This window comes from Kogia breviceps, chromosome 7 (genome assembly GCF_026419965.1).
Source record: "Kogia breviceps isolate mKogBre1 chromosome 7, mKogBre1 haplotype 1, whole genome shotgun sequence".
NCBI lineage: Eukaryota > Metazoa > Chordata > Mammalia > Artiodactyla > Physeteridae > Kogia > Kogia breviceps.
In genome coordinates, this window is record NC_081316.1 from 79,239,398 (window position 1) to 79,251,160 (window position 11,763).

General features: G+C 49.4%; 1 protein-coding gene across 1 annotated transcript; it reads left to right on the forward strand.

Moving 5' to 3' along the window:
- HPX (hemopexin) lies at nt 1-8,801 on the forward strand. The gene is made up of 10 exons (XM_067038766.1): nt 1-83; nt 232-296; nt 395-466; nt 645-766; nt 2,379-2,529; nt 3,194-3,406; nt 3,670-3,777; nt 7,967-8,097; nt 8,178-8,340; nt 8,477-8,801. The coding sequence occupies exons 1-10, from the start codon at nt 1-3 to the stop codon at nt 8,734-8,736; spliced, it is 1,368 nt and encodes a 455-aa protein (XP_066894867.1). The 3' UTR covers nt 8,737-8,801.
- The last annotated feature ends 2,962 nt before the right edge of the window (nt 8,802-11,763 follow it).

An 11,763-nucleotide genomic window follows, 5' to 3' on the forward strand; every position in this document is an offset into this window, starting at 1 on the left:
ATGGCTCGGGCATGGGGGACACCAGTTGTACTGTGGCTGTTGGGCTTGTGTTGGTCTCTGGCTAACGCCCATCCTCTTTTTCTGTGAGTGAAGCGGGGGCTGGAGGAGGACCGGGCTCCAGATTAGAGTGGGCTAGGGTCAGTTTTTAGGTCTGGGGCAAGTCTGGGGTCAGGAGCTAAAGGAGAGGGATTGGACCCTGTGGAGCCAGACATCTCTGTGTCTTCTCTCTAGGGCTAATGTCCCTAGGCATGGAGCTGAAAGTGGGAATGCAACCAAGTTGGACCCAGATGTGATTGGTGAGACCCTGACTTCCAGAGTCTATCTGTCTAGCTGTGTCTCTGCACTGTATCATTTGACTGGTCTTTTATTTGCTATCTCCCCACCTCCTTCCCAGAACGCTGCTCGGATGGCTGGGGCTTTGATGCTACCATCCTGGATGAGCATGGGACTATGCTGTTTTTTAAAGGTAGGAGGGGCTGGGATTGGGGCATTTGGGACCTCAGACTTGGTCCCCTTCACCGAGGGTGTATCCATCTGCGGGAGATCGTAGGAATTATCTGAGAGTATCACCCATAGCTTCTTTGTAACTAGCTCAGTAGGCCAAACGTTTGTTCCGGGTCCTTCAGTGAGTGTGCGTTTTGCAGGGGAGTTCGTGTGGAAGGGTCAAAATTGGACTCGGGAGTTAATCTCAGAGAGGTGGAAGGATGTCCCCAGCCCCGTGGATGCTGCATTCCGCCATGGTCATGACAGAGTCTTTCTGATCAAGGTACGGCTGGACCAAGGTCAGGGCCAGGCCAGGAAGTGCTGGAATCAACACTAGAGGCCCTCCCCCAAGTGGCCCTGGCATGGAGCCCTTACCAACAGGTTCCAGGTTTCCTCCCCCTGTGCCTTCCTTTTCTGAGAAAGCTCAGACTAGGGGAGTTTGTGTGCATGCAGGCCTGGGAGGCACAACATCCAGTGGCTCTTCTTCAGTCCTAATCTGCATCCACACCTCTCTGCTACTCCTCAATCTGTCGACCACCCTTTCCTTCCGGGAAATTTCTTCCCTTGCTTCCATGACCCTGCATCAAGTCTTCTTCCTATGGTTGCCAGGTTGTTCACAACACGATGGTACCTGGCCGAGGGGCAAGTGGAGGATGAAATCCAGCCTAGTGTGCTCGTCAAGTCCCATGCCTTGGCCCAGCCTGTGTCTGCTCCTTCTGGCACCTTCTCCTGTGACTCGCACAAAGATGCTGTGTGGTCGGAGCGGCCCTCACTGCCAGCTTTGTTTTCCCTCCTGCCTCTTTTCCTGCTCTTTTCAGGCTTCTCATCCTGGGCCACTCCTTGAATGTTTCTTGGGGATACTCCCCAGCCCTTCTATACACCCTGCCTGGGTGATCTCAGCCACTGCCATGGCTCTGAGTTCTCTCCACGTTGTGGACCCCAGATCTGAATCTCTCCCCGGAGCTCCAGACATCTCTTTCCGATTTCTAGGCTGACATCTTCAACTTAGATGTTCTGTAGGCACCTCAGATTCAGCATCCCCCAAACGAAGCTCAATATCTTCTGTACAAATCCACCCCTCTTCCTGAGTTCTCTGTTTCAGCAGATGGCACCACCACATGCTGATTCCTGCAAGCCAGGTGCACATGGGTCTTGAGACCTGGACCTTGGTTATCTTTACAGGTTTATCTCCTCCTCCACCACATTCACTGTGTACCAGCCACATGAGCTTGCTGTGTACATGCTACTCCCTCTGCTGATAACGCCCAGTCCACACTTGTCTACCTGGAATATTCCTGCTCAGTTTTTAACTCTTGGCCCAAATGCCTCCTCCTCTGTGCAGCCTTCCAGGAATTCTCTAGGTTGACTTAGGTATTCCCCCTTTATTCCCAGTGCACTTCACATGCCTCCACCTTGGGGCTCACATGGCTAGGATTGTAGGATCCTTTCTGCTTTTGTACAGTGAACTCCTTGAAGGCAGAGACAGAGTCTTGTCACCCCTTTATCCCCAGTGCCTCTCACAATACCTGGCATACGGTAAGTCATTCAGCAACTGTTTCTTGAGTGAATAAATGAACAAATGAATGTATGAATGGATGGATGATTGCAGGATGACTATTCGTGGATGTGTTTGCCAAAACCAGTGGTATTGCAGACAATTGTGCCATGGGAGTATCTGGTTGTACATAGACAGTTGTGTGTGGTATAGTAACAGTGATGGGATTTGCACAAACTGAAGTTGTGCAAGGGGACAGCACATTGTTGTCCACAGATGGATTGAGAGTGTGTGGGACTGCAGAAGGATATTATGTAAGTGCAATAGATCAAAGATGTGTGGGACGGCAGAGTGGCAGTATCTGGCGTGCATACTAAAAATAGCATGTTTTTGCATGCAGGGGGACAGGGTCTGGGAATACCCTCCTGAGAAGAAGAAGGAATATCCAAAGTTGCTCCAAGAGGAGTTTCCTGGAATCCCATCCCCAGTGGATGCAGCTGTGGAATGTCACAGTGGAGAATGCCTCTTTGAGGGTGTCTTATTCTTCCAAGGTCAGTCCAGGCTGGAATAAGAGCCTGGCGTAGTGGTAGGTTGGTGGTGGTGGTGGAACCACTATATGGTTTCCTGAGGAAGGGAAGGAGTAGAGAAGCCAGTTATGGTCTAGAGGTCAAGTAGGGGAAGGAGGGGAAGTCATCCTGGAGAAGGTAACTGGGTGTAATTCTGCTAAAAGTCCCTCATTGTCCCCCATGACCCTTAGGACAAATCTATGTTCCTTAGTTTTACATACAAGGTTCTCCATGACCAAGTCCCTATTGACCCTCCAGCCTTGAGTCTCACCAAATCCTTACCTTGAATATGAAGCCCCAGAAACTCTGTGCTGTTCCCTGTACACCCAATTTGCTTCATGCTTTAGACTTTTGTTTCTGGAGTTACATCTCCCGCTCTTGTCTGCCTTGTAACTCCTCCTTCAGATTTTAGTTTAAGTATCACCTTCTCTGGGAAGTTTTCCCTGACTCGTCCCACCGCCCTTGCTGAGCTGATCTTGTGTACTTTGCTGCTCCATTTTATTGTATGATTACTTTCCTCAACTGTTTCCCTGCTGGGCTGTGAGCTCCACGTGATGGGGACCATATCTGGTCCATCCTGGGGCCAGTACAAGCACAAGGGAAGGCACTGCCTGGCCTCACTGAATGCTTGTTGGTTGATTGGACAAAGGCAACCACTCGTGGTTCTGGGACTACACTACAAAATCCATAAAGGAACGTTCCTGGCAGGCTGTTAGCAACTGCTCGTCTGCCATGCGATGGCTCAGCCGCTACTACTGCTTCCGGGGTAACCAATTCCTGCGCTTCAACCCTGTCACGGGAGAGGTGCTTCCTATATACCCTCTGGATGTCCGAGACTACTTTATGGTCTGCCCTGGCAGAGGTGAGAAAGCCCAAGCCCTGGGACCTCCTGGAATTTGTCCACCTTCCCTGAGTTCAGGGACCCCATATAACCCAGCTCCTACCTTCACCCTGTGGAAGAACACCTTGGCCCTTGCCCTAGCTCCACTTCCATTCGGGCTCTTCCCAGCTGTCCTCATATGGGGACAGCCTGCACCCCCAATAACCCCAGCCATCTCTTCCACCTCGGAACTCATTCTGACCTCTTGCCTTCCTGTGTTCCCCCTCACCTATTTCTCCCCCAAGGCCATGCACACAGGAATGTGAACCCCAGTGGGGCTAAACGCTGTAGCCCAGATCTAGTCTTGTCTGCACTGCTGTCTGACAAACATGGTGCCACCTATGCCTTCAGTGGTAAGAGATGCCCTCCAACTCCCCCATCTCTGCCCTCCATACCTCCCGTCTCTTTCATGTGTGTCTCGCATCTCTGGCACATTTCCTCCATTTTCATCACTGTGCCCCATATTTTGTCCCATCGGTCCCCATCCTTACACATTATTATGTCCCTTTTCACCCCTCATTTCTTCCGATGCATATGGTTCAACCTGCCTCTCATCGCTGAGGCCTCTAACTTCACCTGTGTGCCTCCCAGCACCATCCGTTCCCAGATCTGTGCCTTCTCTGGACCTCTTGGCCCCTATGACTCCTCATATTCTCTTTGCTCTTGCATGTCTTGCAGGGTCCTCTGGCCCTCCCCACCCTGAGCTTATCATCAGGAGCTCCATCTTGTTCCAGGTGCCTGGTTCCTATGTCCAGGCCTCTGGGCACAGCATTACCTGGGGATGAGATGTTCCCATTGCTGAGAACCAGCCAAGAAGTGTTCAGTCCCTTAGACCTTTAGGCAATAGTTTCAACAGCCTGAAGAGATTTCTCCTCTGAGTGACCAGGAGAAACCCCTCTCCCCAGACCTGCGCCATTAAAAAGCCATCTAATGATACCTAAGAATGTTCTAGGGCTAGTCAGACAGGTAGTGACAAGTCTTGATCTATACTTGAGGACCGCTCCAAGAGAAGGAGTGACCTACCGCCTTACACTCAGCCTAAGATATATGTATGATCAGACACAAATGTAAAATAGTGGTGAGAATACAGAAGAGTGAAAATCCTTTCTTGCTCCTAATCCCTGAATAAATTCTGGTCAGATATGACTACGAAGCTATAATGAAAAATACACAGCCACAAGGAGAGCATATCCCCACAGCAGGAATGCATGCTGTAACGAGAACATGCGTCTGTGATGAAACTCACACCTGTAGTGAAAAGGTAGACCTATGCTGAGAATATATGCCAGAGTAAGAACACATATGTATCAGGAGAACATGCAGCTATGGTGAGAGCAAGGCACCATGGGGAGGACACATACACAAAGTGAAATAGCAGTGGTTATAGAGATAGAGAGAGAAATAGACATAGAGAGATATGGAGATAGAGACACTAAGCAAATAGGGCCACGGGGACCACACAGAGATGTAGAGAAAACACCCAGCCATGGAGAGATTATGGAACCTCAAGACCATGTGTCCATAAATAGAATGCAGCTGAATTCCTAAATCAAGAGTATTAGAGATGTTCTATAGCTGTTGAGAGAATATTGTTATGTTAAAAATACGCAGCTGAGGTGGGAACTCACTATCTTGGTGAAAACACCAGTGTGACCCAGCCACTCAGCACAGTGCTGGTCCTCTCCTCTCCCTTATTGACAAATCTCTTGTCTCTACCTCATAGCCGCTAATCCATTCTTTCTGTTTTGTCACTACTTCAGCTCGCACAGACACCATCATGCCCTCTCTACTTTCTCTCTAGTCAGGATCTTTTAGCCTCAGATCCGACTGATAACTGCCTCGGCTCTCTTTTTCCTACTTGGATTTCCAGAGAGAGAATGGGACTGGCTCAGCCCATATTTTTATTCCAGACCACATTAAAGTGGCTGCTGGTCGGCCTCTTCATCGACTTCTAATGGATTGGGGGCTCAGCACTTACTTCCTCTGCACAAAATGCAGCGCAGCTCTGATTCTCAAAATAGGGACCACGAGCAGGGTAGTTTCAGCAGGAGGGGAAGGTGGATATGTAGTTACTGTGACTTGCCCAGTTAATACCCATAAAGAGAACTTGTGGCTGCATTGGGAATACCAGCTATTTTTCGGGCACCAAAAAATATCGAGCACCTGATAGGCACTGGGCATTTTTCTAGGCACTGAGATACAGTCATGAACATGGCAGATGAGACACCTGCCCTCAAGAGAGCCTGCTAGAGGGACACTAAAAAAGAGAAAATGAAAGAGAATACTTTCAGGCAGTGTTAATAGCTGTGATGTGTTCTGGGAACATCAGAATGCTTCTTATTCTCAAATACCATTTGAGGCTAGAATAAATGAATTTATGAGTCGTTGATGTTTTAAAATATAAAATAAAAAATGTTAAGTGTCCCCAAAAAGCTGTGAAGAAAATAAGACAGGATAATGGGATAGAGGTGAAGAGAATTAGGGGCCCCTTCTCTGAAGAGATGATTTTTGAGCTGAGATTTCAGTGATCAAAAGGAATTAGCCACGTAAAGCACTGGAGGAGAAGCATTTTAGGGAGGGTAGACAGCAAATACTTTGAGGGGTCAAGAAAGGAAGCCAGTGTGGCTGACACGTTGAGAAGGAGCAGGTAAGTGGCTTGAAAAGAGGGAGGCAGGGGCCAGATTACATGGGCCTGGTAAGGATTTTCAACTGCAAAAGGAAGCCAGGAAGGGTTCTTGATCAGAGCTGTGATATGTTCTGGCTTATTTTTTTTAAAGCATCTGTCTTTTTCTCTTTTTAAATTAATTAATTATTTGTTTAATTTATTTATGGCTGCATTGGGTCTTCATTGCTACGCTCTGGCTTTCTCTAGTTGCGGCGAGCGGGGGCTACTCTTCGTTGCGGTGCGCGGGCTTCTCATTGCGGTAGCTTCTCTTGTTGCGGAGCACGGGTCATAGGGTGCGCAGGCTTCAGTAGTTGTGGCACGCTGGCTTCAGTAGTTGTGGCTCGCGTGCTCTAGAGCGCAGGCTCAGTAGTCGTGGTGCACGGGCTTAGTTGCTCCGTGGCATGTGGGATCTCTTCCTGGACCAGGGCTTGAACCCATGTCCCCTGAATTGGCAGGTGGATTCTTAACCACTGCGCCACCAGGGAAGCCCATGGCTTATTTTTTTTAAAAGATCATCCTGGCTTCTTGTGGAATATAAGTCACAGAGGTACAATTGTGTAAGCAGGGAATCCAGCGAGGAGTTCTTGCAGCTGTCTGGATTAGAGGTGATGACAGCTTGGACTGTGATAACAGCAGCAGAGGTGGTGAGGAGTCATCACGATGTATTCTGGAAGTCGGGCCCACAGCATTTAACCAATTCCTTGGATATTGATCGGAGTGGGGAAGGGAAAAGAGAGGTTTCAAGAATGACTTGGCTTTTGGGGACTGGGAAACTAGGTGACTGGTGGTTCCTTTTTCTAAAATTGGAAAAGACTAGGGAAGGAGGTAGGGGTGTGTATGTGTGTGTGTGTGTGTGCATGTGCGTGCGTGCGTGTGTGTGTTTGGTGGGGGCAGAAGTAAGTTTGGACACATTAGGGTTTTGGTGTCTAATGGTCCCAAATGGACAGGTCAGGTAGGCAGCTGAGTTTGAGCCTGACACTCGAAGAAGCAGTCCATCAGATCCAAAGAGAACAGATCAAAAGTCATCAGTATATAGATGGTGTTTAAAGCTCTGGACTAGGTGAAATCACCAAGAGAGTGAGTGTAGATAGAGCAGAGGTCCAAACTGGGGGATTCCAATAATAGCTATCAGGCTGAAGAGGAGTCAGAAACATAAGAAGAACACTGGAAGAGTCTGGAATCTCAGAGCCAAGATCCAAAAAAGATATTTAAAGAAGGGAGCTGTGAGCAGTCAAATGCCACTGAGAGGTAGAGTAAGATGAAGACATTAGATTTGGCAAGTTAGAGGATACTGGTGACCTTGAAAAGAGAAATCTCAATGGAAGAGGGAAACAGGAATGTAAGTGAAGTGGGCTGAGGAAGAAAAGGTAAATGAGAGTTTAGACAATTCCTTTAATAAGTTGTTATGAAAAGGGGAGAGGAAAATTAGGGTGTTGGTCTGGTTACTCCCTCCATCTCCTACCATCTCAAGGGATTAGAGAACACAGCCAGCGTAAGAATGCCCAGTGGAAGCTTGCTGCGGTGCACTTCCCTTTTAACTTCTGGCCACTGTCTCATTGTAGCATCTCTGCACACAGACATCTGAGATGCATAAGGAGACCCCATTGAACACCATGACGTTGGCCTTACCTGGCAACTTGGCCACTCTTCTCCAAGCTCGCCCTTCGGTCAGGCCCCTACTGACTCCAGTTCCAATCAGGTCACAATGCCCAACTTTGCCGACCAAGTCTTGCTCAACTCCTCACATGGCCTCTTCCCTCTTGGCCTCTGGATGCATTCTTTCCTCCCTCTCGAGACTCACCCCTGCCTCTGTCACTTGCCTCTTCACTGCCTGGCCTTTTACCACCAGTACTAGAGGTACCTCTGCTACCCCACAGGATCCCACTACTGGCGTCTAGACACCAGCCGGGACGGGTGGCATAGCTGGCCCATTGAGCATCTGTGGCCCCAGGGTCCTTCAACAGTGGATGCTACCTTTTCCTGGGATGATAAGCTCTATCTGATCCAGGTGTGTGTTGGGAGAGACACTTGAGGTGGAGACTGGGAAAATACCCAGCTCTGTGCTGATTAATGTCCTTTGTCCTCCAGGGAACCCAGGTATATATCTTCCTGACAAAGGGAGGCTATACCCTAGTAGATGGTTATCCAAAGAGGCTGGAGAAGGAATTCGGGAGCCCTCATGGGATCAACCTTGATACTGTGGATGCAGCCTTTACCTGTCCTGGGTCTTCTCGGCTCCACGTCATGGCAGGTGAGGGGTGTCAGGTGCTGAGGGGTGGCTTGTTCTGCTACTTCCCCATGGCACAGATCCCCGTCAGGGCGTGAGAAGAGCCAGGTCAGGATCCCCATGATGTGGAAGCCATGTTATGTCCGGTGTCTCTTCCCAGGACGGCAACTGTGGTGGCGGGACCTGAAGTTAGGAGCTCAAGCCACGTGGACAGAGCTTCCTTGGCCCCATGAAAAGGTTGACGCAGCCCTGTGTACGGACAAGTCTCTGGGCCCCAACTCGTGTTCCGCCAGTGGTCTCGGCTTGTACCTCGTCCAAGGCCCCAATTTGTACTGCTACAGAGACGTGGAGAAATTGAATGTGGCCAAGGCCCTTCCCCAGCCCCAGAGAGTAAACAGCCTCCTGGGCTGCCTTCACTGACAGCACTGCTGATGTGAGTCCGGCCCAGCTCCTTCTCCTGGTTTTCCTTACAATAAAGCTGGAGTGCTTCCTCGCTTGAATCAAAGGGCCCTGGTTGTGGAACAATCCCACTTCTTTCTTTGAGTTGAGAAGCTTGTAACCTCTTTTTTGAGGCTCTTAAATAGGCTGTGGGAGACAAGGGAGGGGAGGGCTCAGGGACAGACCTCATTTCTACACAGGTGATTCCTGAACCCCGGTCATAAACTGACTTCTTCCAGACTACTGAGACAGAGAGGGAAACAGAGGAACAAAAGTAGAGAAAGGAACCCGTGTGTCTACCCAGCACGTGAGAGGCACAGCCGGGACTCTGCCCCCACCTGCTAATAACTGACCACAGCTTGGCCCCAGGACATTGGGAAAATAGGGCTGGAGGCAGCTACGTTTGTGCAAAGTGGGTTGGCTCGGTGCTGCCACGGAGGGCTGCGGGGGCCCTCAAATTGTAGGTCCAGGGGGTTCAGGGAGCATCACTCCAGAAGACAAGTCTTTGGTCGCTATGAGTTAGGCATAACAAGTGGAATGAAAACAGAGTGTTTTCCCTCACCTGAGGCAAGCTGGGGAAAGGGGAGACAGCCTGATTGGGGGAGCTGGCACCATGAAACACATTTGCAAAATGTCACACAGCCCTTTGGTGGGGGGGGGTCCTGCTGGCTAAGTCCCCTGGGTATCTGCACCATCTAGGCCAGTGAATGTCGTCTGGGTGGAGGTTGCAGTGGTTTGTTCTTTTCAGGTCATAAGCCGACCAAGGCTTTAGGCTCCAAACTTACTGACAACCATTTGACTGGGGACTGGTCTGGACTATAGGCAATTGGGTCTCAGGGGAGACCCTTTTCCTCCTCTACGTTTCCAACCCGCCTGAGCTTGAAAGTTTGTTTGTTTTAGGCTCAAAAAAATAGCCTCAGACTCTAGCAGGGGGCCCTTATTCTGAGCTTCCATATCTCAGCCTCAGTGACTTCTTCACTGGGTATAATACTAGACACCTCCCAGTGACAATGAGTATGGACTCAACCCATCTCTTGGATTCACTCTGGAAGGGGCCTGAGAGGATACCCACACTCTGGCCCATGGCCTCTCCTGGTTTAGGGTCAGCCCTTCCTGACCTGGTGGCCCCTTGCTCTGTGGGGCTTTCATGGGTAGAAGAGTAGATGGACAAGCTTTGCACTGGGAGGCCAGGCCACAGAGTGGCTCCCGATAGGCACGAGGTCCCTGCGGTTCAGTTGAACTGCCTCAGGTCCCTTCCCCAGCCTCAACAGCTAGGAAGGGAAGCGGGGGATGAACTTGAGCCCCTTAGATCAGGGTCCACCCAGCACTTGAGGTTCGCTGGGGCTGGGAACTAAGGTAGGGGCCGGGCACCAGGGCTGTGGGGTCCACTTCCAAGGAGTGTCTTGAGCTTTCTCTTCCAACCCAGAAGATGTCTGGATGATTCTCCTCATGGGATTGGCTGCCCCTCCTTCAGTCTGAGGGGTGAGGACAAGGCCACAGTCTCAGTTCTGGGCCTTATTCAGTCCATGTGTCACCTATGGGGCCATCCCTGCATCATGTCAGGGAGGCTAGAGGTGTCTAAACAGTTATCCAGCAACTCTGCTGGATACTCAAGTTTCACTTCCTCCTCTCTATTGAGAAAGGAGAACTTAAGTCTCCTCTTTCTTCTCTTCTCCCATCTGCTCTGTTGCAGGGAAGCCTCTAGCTTGTGTCCAAGGACTGCCAGAAAAGGTCCAACTCATGCTTCTTCCATCCGTGCATTTAGTACCTCCTATGTTCAGGGCAGTGGGTCAGGCAATGGATAAAAAGATGAATCGGACAGTCCCTGCCCCCAAGGCCTGCTACTTTACACAGTCAGGAGGGGGACGCAGACAAGGTATCAGCCAAAGGATACATTTTTGCCTTGACCTTGTTGGAAATCTTTGCTGCATTTGATGCTGTGGACCATGTCTTCCTCCTTGAGTCTTTCCTCCCTTGGATTTCCTGTATGACATTACTCTCTCCTGATCATCTCTTACTCTCTGTTTCTTCTCAGCTTTCCTCTTGGCCTTCTTTTCCTCTGCTGGCTTTGCCAAATGCTGGCATTCCCAGAGTTCAATCCTCCATCCTTTTCTTTTCTCATCCTATATGCTCTTCCTGGGAATGTATTAGAACACTCCTGTTGAAGAAGGGGGTTGAGGAAGTCCTTACCAGGACTAGCAACTGATTTATGAATTCCATTGCGATATAATATGTAGGAAGATTCTACTCCTTATGGACTTCCCAAATGATAACAACCACCCTGAAGAAAGAGGGTTTATTGGATCAACTACAAGAAAAATTATAATATCAGAGCAATATTTACATGTAGTGGTAGAAAAGGCTGCCTTGGCTCCAAAAGTGCCTTTGCTGCTAATTGAGTTGTAAGCTCTATTCTTCCCTACTGGTGATTTGGGTGCCAACTGCCTGGTAATGCAGTTGTCCACCAGGCTGATCTATCAAACCAAATAGCATAAAGCCAGTACTCTTGGTTAATGACTCTGGATGGATTTGCTTCTAATTCAAGTTTTCCCTGATAGGTCCAAGGTGATAATTTTAAAAGTTTGCTGCCTCAGAGGGACCCACATTGGTCAAAACGACACACAGCATCTGAGGTGGCTCATAGGCTATTGGTTGCTCTAGAAAGCATCAGAAGGGGGATGTGATACAATAGAGAAGGGATGGATGAAGGGCACAGGTTGACTCCCCACTGATCAGGAGGCTTTGCAGACCTAGGAGATCAGGGATTCAGGAAGATGGTGTGTGGGTCAAACTGCACTGTGTGCCAACTGTACACTTTACTTTTTTCATCTTAGCTAATCAGACTCCTCTCCCCATCCTCACCATCCTATCTGTGAACATCTGATTACCTGAAGAGACTTTCCTGGATACTGAAGCCATTCTGTTCAATGGGATTGGCAAGACAAGTATTCTGGTGGGCTGTTTGTAAATGAGTGACATTTCTGGATTCTGTTCATTTGCTCAAGCAGA

Coding starts and splice junctions, on each gene's coding strand:
- HPX (XM_067038766.1), top strand. CDS start 1: ATGGCTCGGGCATGGGGGACACCAGTTGTACTGTGGCTGTTGGGCTTG. Junction 467..644: donor GACTATGCTGTTTTTTAAAG/GTAGGAGGGGCT, acceptor TGCGTTTTGCAG/GGGAGTTCGTGTGGAAGGGT. Junction 8,341..8,476: donor TCGGCTCCACGTCATGGCAG/GTGAGGGGTGTC, acceptor GTCTCTTCCCAG/GACGGCAACTGTGGTGGCGG.